Source organism: Chelonia mydas, chromosome 6 (genome assembly GCF_015237465.2).
Source record: "Chelonia mydas isolate rCheMyd1 chromosome 6, rCheMyd1.pri.v2, whole genome shotgun sequence".
Taxonomy (NCBI): Eukaryota; Metazoa; Chordata; order Testudines; family Cheloniidae; genus Chelonia; species Chelonia mydas.
Window position 1 is genome coordinate 117,560,909 of NC_051246.2, and position 25,660 is coordinate 117,586,568.

General features: G+C 48.2%; 1 protein-coding gene across 5 annotated transcripts in view; it reads right to left on the bottom strand.

Moving 5' to 3' along the window:
- The window catches only part of BRF1 (BRF1 RNA polymerase III transcription initiation factor subunit), a 229,372-nt gene extending 220,807 nt beyond the window's left edge, over nucleotides 1-8,565 (bottom strand). For 3 of the 5 annotated variants that reach the window (XM_037901089.2, XM_037901088.2, XM_043547874.1), the window contains exon 1: nucleotides 8,178-8,557. In XM_037901089.2, the coding sequence (XP_037757017.1) occupies nucleotides 8,178-8,364 (187 nt within the window). In that variant the 5' untranslated portion in view covers nucleotides 8,365-8,557. Of the gene's footprint in view, nucleotides 1-8,177 lie in introns of all 5 variants that reach the window. The other 2 variants (XM_043547875.1, XM_043547877.1) reach the window with 2 other exon arrangements.
- Nucleotides 8,566-25,660: the final 17,095 nt, after the last annotated feature.

A 25,660-nucleotide genomic window follows, 5' to 3' on the forward strand; every position in this document is an offset into this window, starting at 1 on the left:
TCAGAGACACCATGTCAGGCAACCTGTCCAGGACAGGACTCTCTGGTCTCAGATCACATCTAGAACCAGAGACTCTCAGCCTGATAAGATTAACCTTGGCCGTTTGCAACAGAATGGAGAACCGCAATTATGTGCCAGCAAGGAGCTATTAGGACCATCTAATCTTTCTTTCTCCAGAGCCTTGCCAGGATCTTTGCTACCAAAAGGACTGGAAGAAAAGAACATAACAGCTTCTTTTTCAAGGGAATGGAAAGGCATCCTAACAGTCTTTTCTCAGTACCAGGAACAGAAAACCAGTAGCTGCTTGTCAGGTGAGTGGTGAAAATACCTACCTCTAGTGTCTTCCACTGTAGGAAGAACTAATCTGTGACTCCCTGATCACAGATCACTCATAAGAATCTATTACGGATTAATTTAGTCTGCAATCACATTCCCCTCTTCTACCAAGTCCATGGCAACTAAGAATATTGTTTTCACTATTGCTATTGGACAGACCTCATGTCCATCCCCACAGGGCTTCCCAACAGAGGAAGTATGACCTGATGCCTCCCTGCTTATTTATATAAACAGTGGCCTCTTTGTTTGTTTGTTTGAACTACCTTTGGGGAAGATTTGGTAGACCACATTACAATATGTTGCAGATGCAAACCATCATCTAACTGCATCTCTGCATTGCAGCTCAGAATGTTGGGGCACAAAGGTCTAGCCAGTCTTCCCTCTGATCACAATTGCCTCCACCACCAAGCTCTTGTTGGGACTTAGCCAGTGGCAACCTCAGCGGAAGATGTATTTTTTTTTCTTGATCACCTTCAAGACAAGGGCAGCTGCACGAAGGGTCTGCCACATTTCCCTCAGCTCACCCAAAACAGGGTGCAAGAACACAGCAACTTTAATACCCAGGACATGGACACCTTTCAATTTGACTCCACTGCATTCCTGGACTGGTTTAAATTCAAGATTGGTCGAAACTATTGAACTGCCTCTGTAAAAAACTGGGGAAAGTAGGGTCCTTCTCTGCAGAGTCATTGCCTTGGTGCTTCTTTCTAGTAGAAAAATACTGGAGCATCAGAAAAGTCCTACAACTCACTCAAATCCAAATAACAGTCTTTACCAGCCTCATTCTCAGCATTACCACAATCAAGTGTTTGCAACTGTCTAAACAAAAGGTTCTCACAACAAAATTTTTGGTGACCTCAGAGTGTGACCACCAACCCTTGCTGGTGGCCGTTCTGACAATTTTTTTCTAAAATACTTAATTAACTTTAGGAAAAACAAATACACATATACACGTCCAAATCATTGCCATTTATGTATGTCTGGAGGTTATTTCAGACTCAAAAATAATGGACAGTTGCCTCTATTCTTTACTGGACCTAAACAGAATAGAAACACAAATAAGGTGCTTTGCATGTTTTGCTTTTTTGGTTGATTTTTTTTTTCCAGACTTGCTAGTTGGTAAGTCTGCTACTGTGAAAATTGATAGTTGTTAATATCACTTTTCACAGTAGAATTACTCAGCCCTGGCATGCTGGGAGACAAAGTAAGCCATGGATGGGAAGGTGGGCAGGGAGGAGGGGGGGCTGGGTGGAGGAGGCAGCGGGGTTTGGGGTGATGGTGAGAGATGAGCCTGGGGTCCAACTGCACAACTGGAGGAGGCAGTGGGGTTAACGGCGATTTGCGGGGGTGAGCCCAGGGCCAGAACCTGAAGCCCTGCAGCTGGGGGATAAAGCCCACTGCCACACAGCCAGAGCCTGCCACCCACCACCCTAGAGCTGAAGCCCTAGCCCCACTGCCCCTGGGAAGGTGGAGAACTCACACTGGTTGCCTGCTCCTACAGTGTTTGTGGCTTCAGAAGTGCTTAGAGACAGCCCCTGGCGGTGCACCCCACACCCCCAATCACCTGTGGTATGTGGCCATGGTGGCCGCATGTGAGAAACGCTGGTCTAAGCAATGGTGGAGCATAAGTGCTCTGGGAAACACTGACACTGGATGTGCAACAGTGCTCAGTGCCAGAGGCGTCAGTGTATCTACCACACGCATCTCTAGCCTCAACACTTACTATCAGGCTCAAACATTGATCATGAGAGTGCACCTACGCTATGAGATCTCTACAGCTGACAGGGAAAAAAGAATGCATCAAAGCTGACGTTTCGGCAGCCTCAGAGAACCACAGTAATAAAGCCAGACTAACTATATGTCGATATCAAGAATCAGAGGATCCTTCTCCACTTTGAGCATATAAATGTAGGATGGTCAGATCCATAATTGTGTCTTTCATATGTACAGTACAGACCCATTTACGCGCGGTCGCGCCATGCCTCCCAGTGTTACCTATTTAACACGCGAGACTTGTTAACATGCATCTTTACCACCGACAGGGGGCGGGGAAGGGGCAGCAACGTTAAAGCGACACCGACGTGGGAGGCAAAAAGGGCAGGGACATTAAAGCACTGCCATGGCAGCGCTTTAAGGATGGTCCTTTGCCGCGGCAGCACTGGGCCACCGACGGGGGGAGCAGCAACATTAAAGTGCTGCCATGGCAAAGGACCCTGAAGCACTTTAAGTTCCCTGCCCCTTTGGCCCCTGCTCGGCCGCCAACGGGCGGGGGACAAAGGGAGCAGCTGCCCCGGCGATTTAAAAGGGCCCAGGGCTCCGGACTCCACTACCACAGCAGCGGCGTCCGGAGCCCCGAGCTCTTTAAATCACCACAGAAACCCCGGGCGGCGCAGATCAGGAGGCCTGGAAGGGCTGGCTGGGGGATGCTGACCTCAACCCTGCCCCTTCCACCCGAGGCCCTGCCCCTTCCGGGGGCCAGAGCCGCCTCTGCCCCCGTAAGTGTCCTGAGTTACTTTCACCCCGTGTAGTAATAATAATGTTTTTATTAGATTAGATATTTGAATTTATATTCTTGCAAAGCACTGTTAACAGATAGGCCTGCAGTATTTGGGACGTTGTGACTACATATGTAATCCTAGATAATTATACATGTATATATAGATATCTTAAGGTATTTCAGCATGGCCCTCTTAACCCGCTGTCCGTTAACACGCGGTCGTGAGGGCTTGATGCCCAACAGCCGCACGTAAACAGGTCTGTACTGCAGCTTCATGAAATAAAGGGCTTCAAAACATACACTTTGGGGTACTGCTAGCTCGTTCTCTCAATGTTTCCCACCTCCCCTCTTATTCATTATTTCTTTCAGATTGATACAAAAAGAAAAGAGGACATCTATCCCAAGCTCTAGGCACCCTAACACAAGTTACAAGAAAACTAGCAGCCTTCTCCCCAACAGAACTCAACTACATTTGAAACATCAAATTTCCTAAACCCATGCAAATCTAATCACCACCACGACCAGCCTCCTGATGAACCAGAGCTCTCTGACTTCAAGCACCAAGTCCCTGAATGCATCATGGAGCTGGTGTGTGGCACAGCTCTCGGCTTCACTGGCCAGGTCTATACTGACACACTGGCACCAAGTCAGAGGGATCAGCATTCGTAGCTGACACATAATTTCGCTTTAAGGGTTTACCCTTGGAAGCATTCTGCACCTACCTCATGCCAGACTTAGGCCAAATCTACACTATAAACTTACACTGATATAACTACATCGCTCAGGGGTGTGAAAAATCCACAGCTCGGAGCAATGCAGTTATACCAACCTCACTGCCAGCGTAGACAGCAGCGTCGATGGGAGGGCTTCTCTCGTCAACACAGCTACCACCTTTCGCAGACGTGGACTGACTATGCCAATGGCAAGGCTCGCCTGTCTGCACAGTAGGGTCTTCACTGAAGCACTGCAGCATTTTAAGCGTAGACTTGCCCTTAAAAGGAGTAAGATTGAGATAACATTTGCAGATGTATCCAGCAGCCCTGAAGATCATGGTCAATTCCAAGGCAGACAATGTAACAAATACCACCACACAGGTGGCTGGGAACACATTATCTTGACTCAATGCTCTCTACACTGGTTCCCCACTGAACAGAGTCCGGTTCACGTTTGCTGTGTTGATCCTGAAAGCCCTGAATGGAGTTAGAGCTAACTACCTGAGTTCATGGTCCTCTCTCTGTCTGTGGCCATGACCTCCCACATGTGCTATACACCAGTGGAAAAAACAAACCTGTTAATCAATAAGGCGTACGATAAATCCTTATCACCAGTGTTATCAAGAGGGAAATACCTGTGATGTGTTAAGTATGAAGACAAAGCATCTGATATGACAGGTGTGCCGAATGTGCCCTAAATGATATCTGACAGTACAAGGATTCAGATTCAAAATTTTAAAAATCTCATAACCGCCAGAGACAATTTTCATAAGAGGCAGACCAAGACTATGGAACTCAGTGCCAGTGAAATGGGAAATGACTACTAAGGCTACGTCTACACTAAGCACCATACAGCAGCACAGCTGTACCGCTGCAACAGTGCTGCTGTAAGGTCTCCTGTAAGAACTCTCCCGCTGGCATAATTAAACCACCCCCAACAAACGTCAGTAGCTATGCCAGCAGGAGACACTTCTGCCAACAGAGCTATCCACACCAGGGCTTTTGTTGGTGAAACTTATGTCGGTCAGGGAAGTGTTTCTTCAAACCCCGACCAACAAAAGTTTTGCCGATAAAAGTTCTTGTGTATACAAAGTCTTAGTTTGCTAAATTTGGAGCTTAAATGCAAAACCCACCTCTTCCACAATGCTTCCCCACAATAATACCCCTCACTTTCATAAGTATATAAAAAAAATTAAGGCCTAGCCTGTGTCTTGCTGGTTGGGAAGGAAGAAATAGTTGCCATGTTCAGTCATGGGAGGCCTCTGATACTACAGTGATGTAAGAACAAAGACACGGTCATCTTGACGTAGGTGGCTGGGGGAAGCAAGCCATGTGCTCACTAACGTGGTACAATTTTATTCAATTCTTTAATTTATTCTTTTAATCTTTTATGGTTCTGGCTCTATAGTCAGAACTCAAGTCAAAGTTACACTGACTTCCAGGAGAGTTGGGACAAGTGGGGATTGTAGCCTGGAGCCCCAATTTTCAGCTGGGGTGATGTAAATCCTTCCCATCAGATCCTGAGACCAGAATCATCAGGAAAAGGGTCTAGACAGTAATCAGTTCTTCCCTGTAAGACTATCAGATCCAGATAGTCCACCACTCACCTCCCAACATGACACGTGCAGTTGTTCCTACAAGGCTATTTCCAGCCATCCCAAGGAGGGAGAGCAGGAGGGCAAGAAGCAACCAGCGATAGAGCATCACAGGCTCTGAGATTTACCATTTATTTGGGGGGTAAGCAGGTAGCTTTGTCTAGTTAATGTTTTTGACATTTTGCTGACATTAGAATGAAATCATATATCTGATTTTCTTCTTTCAGGTGTCTGGAAACTGCTGTGAGACGGTTCCTTGAAAAATGTGCAAACATCAGCAATTTAAGTGATATTATGTTCTTCTTCCATGTTTCTCCATTAGAGTTGAGACCAGCACAGCAAATGTCTCAACTACGCTTAGCCCTGAAAGAACAAGGGGGCGGGAAATGTTCTCAGCAGATCTAAGACGAAGGAAAGGCCTCTACTGTTCTCAAACCTGATAAAAGGGGGAAGAAAACAGTAACATGCTGGCCAATATTGTCTCACTGTTTCTTTGTAGTCCCATCTCTCTGTATCCAGCCGTCTTATACTTAGATTGTAAGTATACGAAGTAAGCCTCTTTGGGGCAGGGACTTGCTGTGTTTGTACAACGCCAAGCACACTGGAGGTCCTGGCCCATGACTGGGGTTCCTAGGTGCTATGGTAATAAAAGTAAATAATAATAAAATAGGGAGAAACCATAATAAGTTGCACCAGTTCAGCTAGAGTGGCACAAAAGATTTCATCCCAAGTGCTGGAGCCAATCATCATGGGGTCATGCTGGGAAAGTATTGCATGCAGACAGGGTGTTCCACTCAAGTTTGCAGCCAATGCCTTTCCATCTAACATAGACAGGGCCTACTTGCCTGACCTAAACCACTTTTTTAATAAAATTTAGTTATAACACCAATCATACCGAACTATCTTATAACATGGCCAGGTGGGCCACAAACATTTTACAGTGCTTGTTAGACTTGTTTTTTATACTGTAAATGGGACATTAAGTGTGTAGAGAATGGACTGGCTAACAGTAACACAGGCACTTAGGGCTAAATCCACAAAAGGCCTTAAGCATTGAAACACTCAGTGTTGCAACACCCAATTTTTAGCTACCTTGCCACTCAATGGAATCCACAGCCCTAAGTCAGGTGCCTAAACTCCTTATAAAACGCATATGGGGAATTAGGCACCTAAGAACGTAATCCATCAAAGCCAGCAAACTAAGCGGGTAGGCGCCAAGGCTAGCCAGTAGGAAATGCCATGAATACAGGTTGGCCTAAGCCAGGCTCCTCAAAAGGTACTTAGGTGACTAAGTCCGGGCTGGAGGGAAGCACTTCCCTCCACTCAGGATGCACAGTTGTGAATGCTCTCCTGGAATTAGGTGTTACTATTAGCCCATGGGTTAGGGCACTTACCTAGGATGTGGGAGGCCTAAGTTCAATTCTCCCCTCTCCCTCATGTGGAGCAGCGATATGAACCTGGCTCTTCCAGGAGATTGCCTTAACCATTGGGCTATGGGGTATTCTGGGACAGGTCTCTCAATCTCTCCTACCCAAGCTGCACCATTCTGTTCACTGAGACAGAATGAGAATGACTCTATAGTCCAGTGGTTAGGGCAATCTCCTGGGACAGGGGAGATCCAAGTTCAAATCCCTTCTCCACATCAGGCAGGGGGACTAAACTCTCTCTCATCCTGGGTGACTGCCCTTAACTAATGGTCTAAAAATTTAAAGGGGAGGACACACCCCTCCTTCCATTTTGTGTGGGTTTAGGAATGCTCTGAGAATGCCTACCGGACAGGTGCTTAAACTGAGGGCTGTGTGCACGCTCACTTTTGGAAACTTTGGGTGCATCTTCACAGCATAATTAGCTCAAGTTATCTGCATCATCTGACCTTCAAACGTAAGCTAACTGTTGTAGTGAAGACAAACCCCTAGGCACCTATGAAACTTTAAAAGGGGAAATGTAGGAAGCTACAGAGTTAGGTGGCAGTTGAGCTGGGGTTTTGAAAAGCTCAGTGGCACATGAAGTCTCAGTTAGGTACGTATGTCCTTTTGTGCATCTAGCCCAGGGATTGTCAAACTGGGGGTCGTGAGCTGTCAACCTCCATCCCAAACCCTGCTTTGCTTCCAGCATTTATAATGGTGTTAAAAATATTTAAAAGTGTTTTTAATTTATAATGGGGTGGGGGGTCGCACTCAGAGGCTTGCTACGTGAAAGGAGTCAGCAGTAAAAAAGTTTGAGAGCCACTGATCTAGCCCTTAGACCCCCAAATCCTGCATCTGAATCTGTACGGACGCAGGAGTCTGCCCACACGGCTCCAACTGCAGGATCAGTACCTTTGTTTGCATCACTGCTTGATAAAATATTTGAAAGTCATCCTTCAGTCATACCAACAGACAGCTGGAAAACAAAGACTGGAGAAAAGAGATATTCACTTCTCTCCATCTGCTCAAGAGTTCCCCAGCCCAAGTTTTACTCTTGAAAGTAACAGCACAAAACAGAGGAATCAATTTCTCACCCAATACAAACCAGACGCCAACAATGGCATCCGAGGATTTAGACCACCATGGGGTGGTGTCACTTGGAGAATTCAGACACAATTACTAAGTGAGCTGTAGCTCACGAAAGCTTATGCTCAAATAAATTGGTTAGTCTCTAAGGTGCCACAAGTACTCCTTTTCTTTTTGCGAATACAGACTAACACGGCTGCTCCTCTGAAACCTGAATTACTGACCTGTTCACCTGTCAAAAACCTATGTCAGATGCCTGTTGTGCCAGACAACCAGCGCTCCCCTGCATGCTGTCCCTACAGCAGTGTGTTGACATGGGGGAAGCTGTGCTGGACGACAGCCCCAGGCCGGTGGGACTGAATGGGGAGGGCTGCCCCACCGCTTTAGGGAAAGCATTGCCCGTCCCTGCGCGGCCCTCAGCCGGGACCAGCAGAGAAACCCTGGAGCGCCCGGCAATAGAGAGACGGGGGGCGCCCCGCCTGACCCCCCCCCACCCCACACACACACACACACACACACACACCGCCCCCCTTCCCACGCTCACCGTCCAAGGACACGAACTGCCCCACGGCCGAGGAGCCGCCGCCGCTGTTCTCCACGAACTGCACCTCGGAGACGATGATGTTGTCCTCGAGCACCGAGCCGCAGCCCGTACACACCGCGTCCCCCCGCGCCGCGTCCACCTCGATCTCCGAGCCGCCGCACACGGCGCACACCCGCCCGCCCGGCATGGTGCCCCGCGGGAGCCGGGGCTCTGCCCGCGCGCCGCCTCTCGCGCTAGCTCGCCTCGCGCGCTGCCGCCGCTGCAACCGTCTCCTCCACCTCCCCGGGCCGGGCGCCGCTGAGCGTCCGACCCCTCTGCGGCCGCCGCACCGGTCAGCACACGGGGCAGGCCTCGCCCGGGCCGGCTGGGGGAGGAGCCCAACGCTCCCAGAGCCCGGGCCCCCCTCCTCTCGCGAGAGCTCGCCAGATACTCACCCCCCTCCCCCAGGTACCTCCGCCTACTGTCACCGCTCAGAGCCTTCCGTCACTCTCTCCCCAAGCACCGTCTCCTCGCGCTGCGCAACCGTCACCGCCCCGAGCCCCGCAACCTCCCCAATACCACCCGCAACTCTTCAGCCCGTCACTGCCCAGAGCCCCCCCCACCCCACTGCCCAGAGCCCCCTACAGCTTCCCCATAGCGCTCCAGCCCGTCACCGCCCCGAGCCCCCCAACCTCCCCAATACCACCCACAACTCTCCAGCCCGTCACTGCCCAGAGCCCCCTACAGCTTCCCCATAGCGCTCCAGCCCGTCACCGCCCCGAGCCCCCCAACCTCCCCAATACCACCCACAACTCTTCAGCCCGTCACTGCCCAGAGCCCCACCACCCCACTGCCCAGAGCCCCCTACAGCTTCCCCATAGCGCTCCAGCCCGTCACCGCCCCGAGCCCCGCAACCTCCCCAATACCACCCGCAACTCTTCAGCCAGTCACTGCCCAGAGCCCCCTACAGCTTCCCTATAGCGCTCCAGCCCGTCACCGCCCCGAGCCCCCCAACCTCCCCAATACCACCTACAACTCTTCAGCCCGTCACGGCCCAGAGCCCCCCCCACCCCACTGCCCAGAGCCCCCCACAGCTCCCCCACAGCGCTCCAGCCCGTTACCGCCCAGAGCCCCCCCACAACCCACTGCCCAGAGCCCCCTACAGCTCCCCCATAGCGCTCCAGCCCGTCACCACCCCGAGCCCCCCAACCTCCCCAATACCACCCACAACTCTTCAGCCCATCACGGCCCAGAGCCCCCCACAGCTCCCCCATAGCGCTCCAGCCCGTCACCGCCCCGAGCCCCCCAACCTCCCCAATACCACCTACAACTCTTCAGCCCGTCACGGCCCAGAGCCCCCCCCACCCCACTGCCCAGAGCCCCCCACAGCTCCCCCACAGCGCTCCAGCCCGTTACCGCCCAGAGCCCCCCCACACCCCACTGCCCAGAGCCCCCTACAGCTCCCCCATAGCGCTCCAGCCCGTCACCACCCCGAGCCCCCCAACCTCCCCAATACCACCCACAACTCTTCAGCCCGTCACGGCCCAGAGCCCCCCACAGCTCCCCCATAGCGCTCCAGCCCGTCACCGCCCCGAGCCCCGCAACCTCCCCAATACCACCCACAACTCCTCAGCCCGTCACTGCCCAGAGCCCCCCTAACCCCCACTGCCCAGAGCCCCCCTACAGCTCCCCCATAGCGCTCCAGCCCGTCACCGCCCCGAGCCCCCCAACCTCCCAATACCACCCACAACTCTTCAGCCCATCACTGCCTAGAGCCCCCCTACAGCTCCCCCACAGCGCTCCAGCCCGTCACTGCCCCGAGCCCCCCTACACCCCACTGCCCAGAGCCCCCTACAGCTCCCCCATAGCGCTCCAGCCCGTTACCGCCCAGAGCCCCCCCACACCCCACTGCCCAGAGCCCCCTACAGCTCCCCCATAGCGCTCCAGCCCGTCACCACCCAGAGCCCCCCAACCTCCCCAATACCACCCACAACTCTTGAGCCCGTCACTGCCCAGAGCCCCCCCCCACCCCCCACTCCCCAGAGCCCCCCTACAGCTCCCCCATAGCGCTCCAGCCCGTCACCGCCCCGAGCCCCCCTACACCCCACTGCCCAGAGCCCCCTACAGCTCCCCCATAGCGCTCCAGCCCGTTACCGCCCAGAGCCCCACAACCTCCCCAATACCACCCACAACTCTTCAGCCCGTCACTGCCCAGAGCCCCCTACAGCTTCCCCATAGCGCTCCAGCCCGTCACCGCCCCGAGCCCCCCAACCTCCCCAATACCACCCACAACTCTTCAGCCCGTCACTGCCCAGAGCCCCCTCCCACCCCCCACTGCCCAGAGCCCCCCCACAGCTCCCCCATAGTGCTCCAGCCCGTCACCGCCCCGAGCCCCCCAACGTCCCCAATACCACCCACAACTCTTCAGCCCGTCACTGGCCAGAGCCCCCCCACTGCCCAGAGCCCCCCACAGCTCCCCCAAAGCGCTCCAGCCCGTCACCGCCCCCAGCCCCCCAACCTCCCCAATACCACCCACAACTCTTCAGCCCGTCACTGCCCAGAGCCCCCCTACAGCTCCCCCATAGCGCTCCAGCCCGTCACCGCCCCGAGCCCCCCAACGTACCCAATACCAGCCACAACTCCTCAGCCCGTCACCGCCCAGAGCCCCTCACACCCCACTGCCCAGAGCCCTCCTACAGCTCCCCCATAGCGCTCCAGCCCGTCACCGCCCCGAGCCCTCCAACCTCCCCAATACCACCCACAACTCTTCAGCCCGTCACCGCCCAGAGCCCCCCTACAGCTCCCCCATAGCGCTCCAGCCCGTCACCGCCCCGAGCCCCGCAACCTCCCAAATACCACCCACAACTCTTCAGCCCGTCACTGCCCAGAGCCCCCCTAACCCCCACTGCCCAGAGCCCCCCTACAGCTCCCCCATAGCGTTCCAGCCCGTCACCGCCCCGAGCCCCCCAACCTCCCCAATACCACGCACAACTCTTCAGCCCGTCACTGCCCAGAGCCCCCCCACCCTCCACTGCCCAGAGCCCCCCCACAGCTCCCCCATAGCGCTCCAGCCCGTCACCGCCCTGAGCGCCCAACCTCCCCAATACCACCCACAACTCTTCAGCCCATCACTGCCCAGAGCCCCCCACCCCCCACTGCCTAGAGCCCCCCTACAGCTCCCCCATAGCGCTCCAGCCCGTCACTGCCCCGAGCCCTCCAACGTCCCCAATACCACCCACAACTCTTCAGCCCATGACTGCCCAGAGCCCCCCTACAGCTCCCCCAAAGCGCTCCAGCCCGTCACCGCCCCGAGCCCCCAACCTCCCCAGTATCACCCACAACTCTTCAGCCCGTCACTGCCCAGAGCCCCCCCACACCCTACTGCCCAGAGCCCCCTACAGCTCCCCCATAGCACTCCAGCCCTGTCACCACCCCGAGCCCTCCAATGTCCCCAATACCACCCACAACTCCTCAGCCCGTCACCGCCCAGAGCCCCCCACACCCCACTGCCCAGAGCCCCCCTACAGCTCCCCCATAGTGCTCCAGGCCGTCACCGCTCCCAGCCCTCCAACCTCCCAGAACTCTTCAGCCCGTCACTGCCCAGAGCCCCCCCACACCCAACTACCCAGAGCCCCCCTACAGCTTCCCCACAGTGCTTCAGCCTGTCACCGCCCAGAGCCCCCCAACCTCCCGCACCCCCCCCATAACTCTTCAGCCCATCACTGCCCAGAGCCCCCTCCACACCACTGCCCAGGGCCCCCCTACAGCTCCCCCATCACCACCCACAGCTCCCTATAACTCTCCAGCCCATCCCCGCCCAGAGTTCCTCCACCATCACCCCTGAGATCCCCCAAACCTCACCAACCACCCGTCAGACTGTCCATAGGCCCTCTCACCATCATCCCCACACACACACCCCTCCAGCCCCTTCTGGTACCCACAGCAGACCAAAGCTGCCTGTTTCAGTGTCTCATCTTCACCTACAGCCCCTACACCTCCCCACAGTCCACCCCCTCAATTACCTCCCACCACAGCCACCCTTCCCCTCCACCACTGCCCATAACCCACCCCCAATCACCACCTCACTGCCCCCCTTCCTTCCAGTTTCACCTGAGTATCCACTCACAACCACCCCCAATGGCCCTCAGACCCCCTCTGTCTCCTTCCTATAGCCCCTTCCAGACACACCACTCTACCCTCTATAGCCCCCAGGAGTCTCTGTTGTTTGGCATGCTGCTGCCCCACACTCTTCACATTTGGATCCATAGTGCATCTGTCATTGCATCATTTGCTTCCTAGCACTAGCTACACACAGGAAGTGGGATTAGAACCCAGAACCCATGACTCCTGAAAGCACCTGTTTCCAGCACTTGCTCTACTACCTCTGGTATTTAAACTTAAATCCTCTCCCTGTGCCACTGACTAACAGGTCCCAATAATTTTATCAGGTCTGAGTTACATATACACCATTAGGTACTAATTATCTCATACTTGGTATTTATAGTGTAGTGTTTTACATTTTCCAAGTGTAGTACAAATAATTTATCCTCAACACCCCTACCAGGTGTCCCTAAGAGCATAGCATGAATGTAAAATAATTTGCCATCTAGCTGTTACTAATCATATGAACTATTTAATGTATTAATAGAAACATTTTCTGTAGTCACTAAAATTCTCATAGCCTACTAAGTATATGCACACATACCCTTCTTAGCACAGTTTTATCATGTGGGTTCCCTTTGTTACAGCCAGAGATATGTTTCAGAGTAACAGCCGTGTTAGTCTGTATTTGCAAAAAGAAAAGGAGTACTTGTGGCACCTTAGAGACTAACCAATTTATTTGAGCATAAGCTTTCGTGAGCTACAGCTTATCATACACATTATAAGGAGAGTCATCACTTTAGATAAGCTATTACCAACAGGAGAGTGGGTTTGTGTGTGTGTGTTTGGGGGGGGGGGAAGAAAACCTGGATTTGTGCTGGAAATGGCCCACCTTGATTATCATACACATTGTAAGGAGAGTGATCACTTTAGATAAGCTATTACCAACAGGAGAGTGGAGTGGGGGGAGAGAAAACCTTTTGTAGTGATAATCACCCATTTTTTCATGGTTTGTGTGTATAAAAACGTCTTCCACAGTATGCATCCGATGAAGTGAGCTGTAGCTCACGAAAGCTTATGCTCAAATTAATTGATTAGTCTCTAAGGTGCCACAAGTACTCCTTTTCTTTTTCCAGAGATATGTGTAGTTCTCCAAGGGTTACAGGGATTTTAAAAAAATATTCACTATATATAGTCAATTACACAAATTACTACAGAAAAATATGGACATGTTGATTGATAAAGTGGCACATTTTAAGGGCTAGTCCTTAGGATCTTAATATAGTATGTAGCATTTATATAGTGCTTTACATATATTAACTAGTTAATCTTCACAATACCTCTGTGAGATAGATAGGAATTATTATCTCTTTTACAGAAGTGGAAAATGAGAGATGAAGGTTAAGAGACTTGTCCAAGGTCATGGATGGAGGCACTACCAGAGATAAAATTAGACCATGGGTGTTTTTGGTCCTGCTCCTGACCATCAGACCTCACAGAATTATAAGAGCCAATTAAATTATCTTGCTATTTGTATTGATCATGCACAAGAACTAACAGAATAAATAATATTAAACTAAATATAGTACCTAGCACTCAGAGATATTTTCCAATGTATGACAGTCCATTTACTGAACTCTGGGGAGCACAGCCTAAACATTTAAAGTGACAAAGTAAAAGCAATGTAAAGTGCTCCAAATGGGCTCTAAAATAATTCATTCTTACTGCATCACTCTATCATACCTCTGTGTCTATTTCCAAATTGCCCTTCGATCTTTGATTGTCTATTTTTTGTTCCAGTGAAGTAGTCAAAAAAGTGCCAATATATTGAGTTCATACTTTTACCAAATAGGTGCCAGCATTCAGCTCCTGACCAGTCTGATTAATAAGAGTCAGTGTGGTATGAAGGAATGTGCAGATGGTAAGAAATTCAGGAAATCCTGAGATCTAGTTCAGTCTTGGCCACTGATTGTCTGTTTGGGTGCTTGGGACCCAAATTTTCAAAAGTGGCTGCAGATTTTGGATGTCTCCATCTTAGAATGCTCAACTTTAGACACACTGCTCTTGATTTTTAGAAGTGCTGGGCAACCACAACTCCAACTTAAGTCAATAGGAGCTGCCTGTTCACACCTCTGCAAAATCAGGACCCAGGTGTCTCAAGTTATGGGCTACGAAAGAGAAATGACGGTCTTATGGTTAAGGCACTAGAGTGGGATTCCGAAGATTGGGGTTTGAGTCCTAGTTCTGCCACAGGTGTGCTATCTAACTTTAAGCAGGTCATTTCATGTTTCTGTGCCTCAGTTTCCCATTTGTAAAACTGGAATGATAATGCTTCTTTTCTCTCATGTTTTGCCTTGCCATTTCAGATTGTAAACTCTATGGAGTAGCAAGTGTCTCTAACTATGTATATCTGTATAGCAGGTAGTACAATGGGGGTCTGATCTCAGGAGGCTCTAGATGCCACCATAGTACAAACAATAAATAATAAAATTAAATACTCCAAATTACTGGAATATTTTGAAATGTGGACTATAAATGTTGTACTACATTTCAGTGTATAGAGCAGTATGAACAAGTCATCTATATGAAATTTTTAAAAAGCTAGTGCTTTTTATGTAGCCTGTTGTAAAACTAGGCAAATATCTAGCTGAGCTGATGTACCCCTGGGAGGACTTCTGTGTGCCCCCCGGGGTTCACATACCCCTGGTTGAAAACCACTGATTTAGATAATGGCATAGAGAGTACATTTACCAAGGTTGGGGATTATACCAAGCTGTGAGGGGTTGGAAGCGCTTTGGAGGATAAGATTACAATTCAAAATGGTCTGGACAAACTGGAGAAATGGTCTGAAGTAAATAGGATGAAATTCAATAAGGACAAATGCAAAGTACTCCACCACTTAGGAAGGAAGAGTCAGTTGCACACATACAAAATGGGAAATGACTGTCTGGGAAGGAGTACTGCGGAAAGGGATCTGGGGGTCATAGTAGATCTCAAGCTAAATATGAATCAACAGTGTAACACTGTTGCAAAAAAAATGAACATCATTCTGGGATGTATTAGCACAGTGTTCTTCATTGCAAGGCCAGCGAGCCAATGGCCGCTCCAATCGACCCTAAGTGCGGCTCGCTAAGTTCCTTCTAAGCTGTATGGCTGTGTAGCAGGCTATAAATAGCTGCACAGCAGCTCTAAAGGGCCACACAGCACGGACCTGGAGAGGAGCAGAGGAGGAACTGGGGAGGGGAGCAAATTGGAGTTTGCAGGGCTGCTATGGGCCTGTTCCCCAGCCCCGGAGCTCCCTGCTGCCAGAGGGGAGAGAGGGGCCCCTTTCCTCAGAATGCCGTACTGCTGCTGGCAGGGAGAGAGAAGCCCCTTCCCCAGAGCTAGCTGCTTCCAGCAGGGAGAGGGCTGGGGGGAGTCACAGAATCATAGAATATCAGGGTTGGAAGGGACCTCAGGAGGTCATCTAGTCCAACCCCCTGCTCAGAGCAGGACCAATCCCCAACTAAATCATGCCAGCCAGGGATGTCAAGCCTGACCTTAAAATATCTAAGGAAGGGGATTCCACCACCTCCCTAGGTAACGCATTCCAGTGTTTCACCACCCTCCTAGTGAAAAAGTTTTTCCTAATATCCAACCTAAACCTCCCCCACTGCAACTTGAGACCATTACTCCTTGTCCTGTCATCTGCTATCACTGAGAATAGTCTAGATCCATCCTCTTTGGATCCACCTTTCAGGTAGTTAAAAGCAGCTATCAAATCCCCCCTCCTTCTTCTCTTCCGTAGACTAAACAATCCCAGTTCCCTCAGCCTCTCCTCATAACTCATGTGTTCCAGTCCCCTAATCATTTTTGTTGCCCTTCGCTGGACTCTCTCCAATTTCTCCACATCCTTCTTGTAGTGTGGGGCCCAAAACTGGACACAGTACTCCAGATGAGGCCTCACCAATGTCGAATAGAGGGAATGATCACGTCCCTCGATCTGCTGGCAATGCCCCTACTTATACACCCCAAAATGCCAGTGGCCTTCTTGGCAACAAGGGCACACTGTTGACTCATACCCAGCTTCTCGTCCACTGTCACCCCCTAGGTCCTTCTCTGCAGAACTACTGCCTAGCCATTCGGTCCCTAGTCTGTAGCGGTGCATTGGATTCTTCCGTCCTAAGTGCAGGACTCTGCACTTGTCCTTGTTGAACCTCATCAGATTTCTTTTGGCCCAATCCTCCAATTTGTCTAGATCCCTCTGTATCCTATCCCTACCCTCCAGCATATCTACCACTCCTCCCAGTTTAGTGTCATCTGCAAACTTGCTGAGGGTGCAATCCACACCATCCTCCAGATCATTAATGAAGATATTGAACAAAACCAGCCCGAGGACCGACCCTTGGGGCACTCCACTTGATACTGGCTGCCAACTAGACATGGAGCCATTGATCACTACCCATTGAGCCTGACAATCTAGCCAACTTTCTATCCACCTCATAGTCCATTCATCCAGCCCATACTTCTTTAATTTGCTGGCAAGAATACTGTGGGAGACTCTGTCAAAAGCTTTGCTAAAGTCAAGGAACAACATGTCCACCGCTTTCCCCTCATCCACAGAGCCAGTTATCCTCTGGCCCCAGCCTCAGGGCAGCCTGCCTGCACCCCAAACTCATCCCCAACCCCACCACAGAGCCCGCACCCCCAACCAGAGCCCTCACTCTTCCACTGCATCCCAACCCTCCGCCCCAGCCCGAGCCCCCTCCTGTACCCTGAATCCCTCATCCTCGGCCCCAGCCCACAGCCCTCACCCCCACACCCCAACCCTCTGCCCCAGACCTAAGCCCCCTCACATACCCCAAACCCCTCATTCCCAGCCAGAGGGATGAAAAGAAAACAGAGGAACAAATTGACCAACGAACATTTGGACTGCCTTACTAGGATTGCGATGACAGATTACAAATATTGCATGAACAAAGTCAAGGAGGAACAGGCACACTTTCGCTCATCCAGTTTTTAAGTAAGTTTTGCATCATTACGCTCTTTAAAAGTTTACTCACAGAGGTGCCTTTTTAATTCCATATATTTTCCTGGTTATTATTTTATAAAAGGAGTATGGTTTTATTGTACAAGTAGACTTTGTTTTAGTTACACAAGTGGCTCTGTAACATTACATCATTAAGGAGTAGTAAGCAATGTGTTAATTTAGTAGTTGATGTGGTTCTCACATTGAAGGTTTTTTGCCAAAGTGGTCCACACTTCAAAAATAGTGAAGAACACTGTATTAGCAGGCGTGTTGTAAGCAAGACACTAGAAGTAATTCTTCCATTCTACTTTGCACAGATAAGGCTTCACCTGGACTACAGTAGGTGTCCAGTTCTGGGCACCACATTTCAGGAAAGATATTGACAAATTGTAGAAATCCAGAGAAGATCAACAAAAATATTTAAAGGTCTAGAAAACAAGACCTATGAGGAAAGACTGAACAAAATTGGGTTTGTTTAGTTTGGAGAAGAGAAGCCCAAGATGGGACACAATAACAGTTTTCAAGTACATTAACGGTTGTTACAAGGAGAAGGGAGAAAAATTGTTCTCATTAACCTCTGAGGATAGGACAAGAAGAAATGGGCTTACATTGCAGCAAGGGAGGTTAGGTTAGACATTAGGGAAGCAAGACATGAGAAGTAATTATTCTACTCTACTCCGCGCTGATTAGGCCTCAACTGGAATATTGTGTCCAGTTCTGGGCGCCACATTTCAGGAGGGATGTGGACAAATTGGAGAGAGTCCAGAGAAGAGAGACAAAAATGATTAAAGGTCTAGAAAACATGACCTATGAGGGAACATTGAAAAAACTGCATTTGTTTAGTTTGGAAAAGAGAAGACTGGGGGGGGGGGACATGTTAGCAGTTTTCAAGTATGTAAAAGGCTGTTGCCTGTTACAAGGAGGAGGGGGAAAAATGTTTTTCTTAACCGCTGAGGATAGGACAAGAAGCAATGGGCTTAAATTGCAGTAAGGGAGGTTTAGGTTGGACATTAGGAAAAACTTCCTAACTGTCAGGGTGGTTAAGCACTGGAATAAATTGCTGAGGGAGGTTGTGGAATGTCCATCATTGGAGATTTTTAAGAGCAGGTTAGACAAACACCAGTCAGGAATGGTCTAGATAATACTTAGTCCTGCCATGAGTGCAGGGGATTGAATTAGATGACGTTTCAAGGTCCCTTCGAGTCCTATGATTAGGTAAACCTTCCTGTCAGGGTGGTTAAGCACTGGAACAAATTTGCCAAGGGAGGTTGTGGAATCTCCACCACTGGAGGTTTTTAAGAACAGGTTAGACAAACACCTTTCAGGAATGGTCTAGTTATTACTTAGTCCTGTCTTGAGTGCAGGGGACAGGACTAGATGACCTTTTGAGGTCCTACACTTTTATGATTTTATGAAAGGTGCACAGAAGTGCAAAATATTAAAACCCAGTGTTTTTTTAATTCATTCTGGTCATTAATTCCTGAAGGCATGGAGCACAGTCAGTTCTTATCCCATAAGCCTTTGTTTCCATTAGCACTCATCCAATCTATAATAAAGACACTGTGCCATTCTACCAGTTCCATAGTTGGGTGGGAAAGAGAATGGGAAATATATAGTATCAGGATGTTTGTTCAGTCTGCTTTATCTACCAGCATTTGAATCACTTGAATTATTTGACTTAGTGCAGAAGAGGAAACCCTATAGACTCACTTTCAAAATCTGTTTCCCACTGAGTGGTCAACACATAGCCAAACATCTGATGCAGCTCTCCTCAACTTGCCAATTTTGAATACCATGTCAGTCTTCTGTCTTTCCCTGACACTGAGCAAGTGAGGGCACTGAGATTGAGTGGCAGTGTGTCAGAAGTAACCTTTTATTCAGGACCTTGAGTCTGCCCCACTCCCAGGGCAACTCCACTCTCACACTGTGCCATATGACACATCTCACTAGGCAAATACACTGTGTCACTCTCTGATTAATTATTCCAGAGCATCACTGGACGGCAATACAACCCACAGTTGTCTAGGCTACAAGTGTGGCAATTACCTCACAAAGTGTGACAGAATCCTCAAATAAGGGGCACTATTTAAAAACAGCATAATAATAAACAAATAATATGAAGTTCCTTTCTTCAGCACATTTAGGGCCAGATCCTGGTCCACACTAAGGCTGCTTTGCACTGTTCCAGTAAATTGAGGATCCCCGTGGGTAAAGTTACTAACATAAATATTGGCAGATTCTGACCCTCTATAACAGAACAATAATATTGTATAGTGTGACATGATGTATTTTTTATTGCTTCTTTTCTTTTTTCCCCTTCCTTTATACTTTATTATTAAGGCAATTTGCATGAAAAGGGGATCTTTTAGTTTCTTAAGAGTTCATTTGCTCCTTCTGCTTATTCTTCTCCTGAAGTTATAACCTTCTGTTTGTGATATAATCATTCCCACAGCAGCCAAATGTGATGTCACAAAGAGCATTCTGACTTTGGGTAGGGAATAATCAGCAGGAAAAAAATTATCCTTTTTGTAAATAAAAACAATAAGTGTATATATATAGCAATAAGAAACACAGGAAGAGAAATATAGAACACATACAATAAAATAGACAATTTGTCTCTAAAATGTGAATAGAATATCTTCTCAACGTTTACAGTGAAGTATCAACAAGACTTTAATTCACAGAAACATAGCAATCGCCAAACCAGATCAGACCAGGGGATCATCCAAACAAGTATCCTGTCTCTGACTGTGGATAGAACCACCTACTTCAGAGGAAAGTGCAAGAAACCCTGCATCAGGCAATTATAGAATAACCTTCCTATAGAGAAAGTTTCATTGTAACCTCTTCAGTTAGTGGTTGGCCTAGCCCTGAAACAGGATCTGAGATTTATATTCCTTCTAAAAAAACCTGATATGATTTGTTTATGTTTGTTTGGATTTTTTTTTTTTTTGCTCTTTACTAGAAGTTCCCTCTACTGTGTACAAATGTACAATCCTTTTTTGCATCTTACTTGGCCTTAATTTTAATGTGTTGCAATGAGTTCCACAGACTAAGTGTGCATTGTATACACAAGTATTTCTTTCTATCAGTTTTAAATTTGCTGCCTTTCAGTTTTACTGAATGTCCCCCTTGTTTTTGTATTATAAGAAAGGGTGTACAGACATTCCAAACCTTCCTTCTGTATACCATTCATTATTTTGTATGCTTAATCATTATCTACTCATTCATCTTCTCATTAAAACAATCTCAGAATTGTCTTGCTTATGTAAGCTAGGTACTGATATAGATAATAACTGGGACCGCTAGAGGGTGCTAGTGAAAAGAGGAAGTACAGCACCAAGTTGAGAAAAACTTTCCTTTAATGTAGTACTAAATGAGAGGAGGAGTTTTAATTTTTGTATTATAAAGTGAATATCGTGCTGGCCAAATTGCCAGCCCTGAAGACTGAAATTCTTTCTGTACTGAACAATGCTGTACAGCACGGGTGTTTGCTCTGCAAACTTTCTTATACCAGCCACACAGCCAAGGTGCCTCAACTCTTTTCCGCACAGACTTCCTGAGAATATAGTTTATTCTTCACACCCATAAAATCCTTGGTCTTTCTGATGAGTTAAATAGTTTCTTTTTGCCCAATAAGAACTGGACTGCAGCCATCGCCCATTTCATGTAGGCTCCTAAATAGCAATAAAATAACAGTTGTTAGTAAACTGGCTTAAACTGGATTCAAACTAGCAACCTACAGATGAAAACCAGTGATAGAGATAAGAACCACTAGAGATAAGATCTAGAGATAAGAACCACTTCCCCGAGCCATTCAGCCCTTCTAATGCAGAAAGAGAGAAAAAAAGAAAGAAAATTAAGCTGCTTTTCATGTAATCTATTGTCATATTTCATGCACCCTATTGTCTTTCCTAAGTACAACAAACTGGTGAATGAGGTTGTCTGCTAGCACAGGCCAACCCTATTTCCTTCCTGATGTTAGTTGAGAGAAATTGTTTTCAGCTGCTCAGAAATGAGAGAGTGAGATCCACTGCTAGTGTTGAAGGAATGTGGATGTGTTACACTCTCACAAGACCAGATCGGAGTAAAAAGGGAATTCAGAAAGTACAGGCCCTGCTCCCAGTAAAGAATGCAGATGCTAAAAAGCACTTTGGGGAATAAGCGTAGGTGAGTCAATGACATATTGAAGTCTTTGCACAAGAAATTAGTTTCCTTTTGTAAATTTAAGGAGCTGGTGGAGAAGATAATTAGGATTCAGACAATGGGAAAACATATTCTCCATATGCTGTATAACTGTTGTATTTTAGCCTCATAAATTTAGCCTCACAACACCCATGTGAGGTAGGGACATATTTACAAATCAAAAATCAAAGACACAGAGATGTAAATGTCCTGATTTGCAGAGGTGCTGTGGGCATCCTCACCTCCCAGTTATTTCAACAGAAGTTGCGCTCAGTACCTCTTAGAATCAGCCCATAAGTGCCTTGCTTACAGTCACACATAAAGTTGATAGCAGAGCTGGGAACCCAGTTCTCATGATGCTTAGTTCTGTGCTCTAGTCACAATACACCCAACAGCAAATTTAAAGCACTGCAAAGAAAAAAAAAAAAGGAGGGGAAAACTAGCCATTGTTTGGACAGGTTCTCATGAACACCTGACAAACAAGAGAACTTCCCAAAAGTTGCTTACGATTAGGCTGAATTCTATTCCTGGATTTATTGAATGGTACTGAAAATTCATACCTTAGTACAACCCAGCAGAACAATCTAGGCAAGTCCTATTACAAGGAAGCATTAGTTGAAAAATAAAATCTTACACATCACAGCTTCTTTGAATTAAAGCCTTTGAGTATGGAAAGTCTTGACTGGCCATATTCATCAGTCTCTTCAGACCTTTTCCATGAATTCCTCTGCCTATAGAGTAGGTGTCATATTAACTCAAGCACATCTGAGTAGCTCTGAGAATACAGGGACCAGAGACCTACACCAATTTACATCAGCTGAGAATCTGGCTCCACAGGATGCAAGTAAATCAGCCAATGGGAATTACACCCTAACCTACAGAAGAAGGCTAGGAATCATGGTCGTTTTTTCTTTCTGCATACTCACTAACTCTGATACAAAATACAGAGATTAAAGGAAAGGTTGTTTGGTTTGGGGTTGTACAAAAATAAGGCATAGATTATCCATTCAGTCTGTAAATTAACACACAACTTCTATGGTAATGGGGTCATATAAGTAAGATAGAGAGACAGAGAATTTTGAAACGGATTAACCTTATAAGGTGATAGCAATTGAAAATATATTTTACTGTCAGAATGTTTTCAATAGTAAATATTGATATACAGTACTAGTAACGGACAGTAGGGGGCACTAAAGGAAAAGGAAATAGCTTTTAAGTCAGACCTGGAGAGGTAATGCTGAATGGGGTTAAGTTTATCATTTCTTTTATTGGTTTCATTTTCTTAATCTGTACCTTTTTTGTCTTATTTACCTATCTTTCTATTCTTGGCATTCAGCACTAATTTTTAATGTTTTTGTATCTAATATACTTCCATTTGGGAAGGCCTCCTGGTAAGAAAGTATTTTGGCAACCATTAAGTTGTGTGGTAGCCGATAGTGTTAACAGAAAGCTTGAACGTGACTTGAGTGCAGTTACCATTTTGTCTACTACTGTTTAAAAACAACCATACCTTGAATCTTAGGTAAGTGGCTAAGAAACTTCATGGCATCCTCACTTTGACCTCCACCTTAAATACCAGGGCTCAGGGGCTGTATCTTCTTGTGTGATTTTTAACTGAAGTAAACAAGGCGGGCTTTATGAAAAACCCCTTCAATAGAGCAGCTTCCATCCTCTAGAAACTCCTCCCTTCCTCAGTTATTTTCTATACTTGTGTTCTAGCAGGGGCCTTAGCAACAGAAGGCTGTGGGATGCTGTAACTACAGAGAGAATGTAGAATGTGCTGACAGCAGGGAAGCATGGAATCTGGCAGTCTGGGAAGGATGTTTTATTTTGTCCTCTTCCATAAGGCAGCTGTGGTTAGGGTTGTGTTACATCTGTCAGTTTGGGTTCTCACTGAAGGAACTTAAGCCATCTAGAGATTTGGAGGCTTTTGGCAACCCCTTCCCACTCCTGGCATAAGTGGGAGGAGAAGCAAGGCTGGTGGGGATGGTGTGTAGTGGACCTGAGTTCTGCTTCTCTCGCACCTCTGCTGGTGTGGGGGTCTTATTCTAGCAGTGTAAATTCAAGCAGGGTCCCTCCTTTTCTAATTTCCACCAGGGCCGAGCAATCTTGAGGCAGCCACAACCATCTCCCTACAGCTGCCACTCTCCACTACATCCAACCACAGGCATTGCTGAGGGTCTGGACCCTAGTCATAGTGTATTGGAGTCTGGATACCCTGAGACTCTGATCTACAGTAGGGTTCGGTGGAGTACCAACAGCTATGGGAGCTGGTGCCTTCCTTTCCCCACTACTGCTGAAAGGGAGCAAGAATGGAGAAAGGTAGACTCCCACTTCCCTGAAGATGTTTGCCATGAAGGGGGATAGGGAAGCAATGCTCTCCCTTGAAGACAGAGATGGGGAGTGGGGTCCAGCATGCGGCCACTGGGATAGGAAGGAGAGTTTGCCTTATCATTGGCTCCCCTCACATAAGACATTGCTGGTAAGTAAGGGGTCGCTGTGTCTGCTGGGGCATGGAGGCTAAGTCTTCCTCCTTGGATGTTCCCTTTTGGGGAATCACTTATCCTTTTTTCATCAGCCCTATCCTTTCCTCTTCTCTTTGTCCTAGCCGAACTTTCTCTAATGCCTTCTCGGCAGCTTTGGCTATTCTCCAGCAGCTCCTCCATTTCTCCTTGGCTTTACAGTTTCATCACCTTTTGATCCTTCTGAATTAAATTTCTTTGCCTTCAGACACCACTCTGCACTTCCATAGCACCTTCCAGTGGAGGAGACCCACATGCTTCAAAAGCATACACTAACATGCTCATGCTCCATACTCTTCATTTCCTCAGCCTCATGTCTCGCCCCAACACCAAGTGGTGGGACCTCCTACTGCCTGTGGAGGATGAGGAGCCCCGGTGGGCCAGTCTATATTCCACCCTGGTCCCCCGGCCCGCTGGGAATATTAATTGGCAGCTCTTTCATGGAGCCATGAGCATGGGCGTGTACCTGGCATGATTCACTCCTCTCTCTGACAGTTGCCCCTTCTGGGGTGTGAGGGAGACCCTGATACACATTTACATCAAGTGTGCCAGGTTGTAGCCCCTTTTCCAGCTCCCCCAGGAACTTCTCCTCAGGTTCTGGCTGCACTTTTCTCCACACCTCCTCATATTTGCATGGAGTCACGAAACTTCCTCATCAACGTCCTCCTGCCGCTGGCCAAGGTGGCCATCCATCATACCAGGAGGAGGATGTTGGATGGGGAGGTGCTCTGAGACTGTAGGGCCTATTTCTGCTGCTCCCTTAGCTCAGGTATGCAGGCAGAGTTCTTCTGGGCTGCATCCATTGGCTCCCTGGATGTCTTTAAGGAGCTGTGGGCGCTGTCTGGGGTTGTCTGCTCGGTGTCGCCCTCTGGATCCCTGCTTTTGACCCTACGACCTCACTTCTGTCCCTGTTTTATCATTTGTTGCCCTCCTAATTCACTTGAGATCCTGATCTGGTAGTTTCTCCCTTTAGGCTGGGGGCGGGGGCCTTTCGATATGGGCAGGCTTGCGCACACACACACACACACACAGACACACACACACACACACACACACACACACACACAGATTCTCAAGAGGAAGGTGCAAACAAACATATGCATGATTGTTAGCCTCCACTTTTTTAAAAATTTGGAACTAAATGTCAAAAGGTTCAGTCTACAAAAAGTAAGCAGCATAACAGAAGTCAATGGGAGAATATGAAACTCTTTTATGCTTGGAAAATAAACCAGGAAATCTCATAGCACATTAGCAGACTTAAAGGTTAAAGTCAATGCAGCTAAAAAATAATCCCATAAACTGATGGCTTCATATCTATTTGTAAAGTGCCTAGGAGACTGTTGGTGCTATACAAAAAATAAATAACCCATAAACAGAATGATGAGAAGAGATGGTCTCTTAAACAGGAGTCTAGCTAGTTTGCTTGCTGGTGATAGGCAACTTGCTGTCCAAGGGAGACAGTTCTCATAGACCAAACTCTTTCCATTGTCACTTCATGGGCAGGAGTCTGCCAACATCAGAATGACAGTCTACAGCAGTATAAGCAGCCTCATCCCAGCACTAAGATGAAGTGGTGAGAGGAGGCCAGAGACCATGGAAGATCTGGGGTCCAAAATCTAAAGCATATCTGTTCATGATACTGGCATAACCCACTTAAATGCCAGGTGGCCACATGCTTCACAACTGAC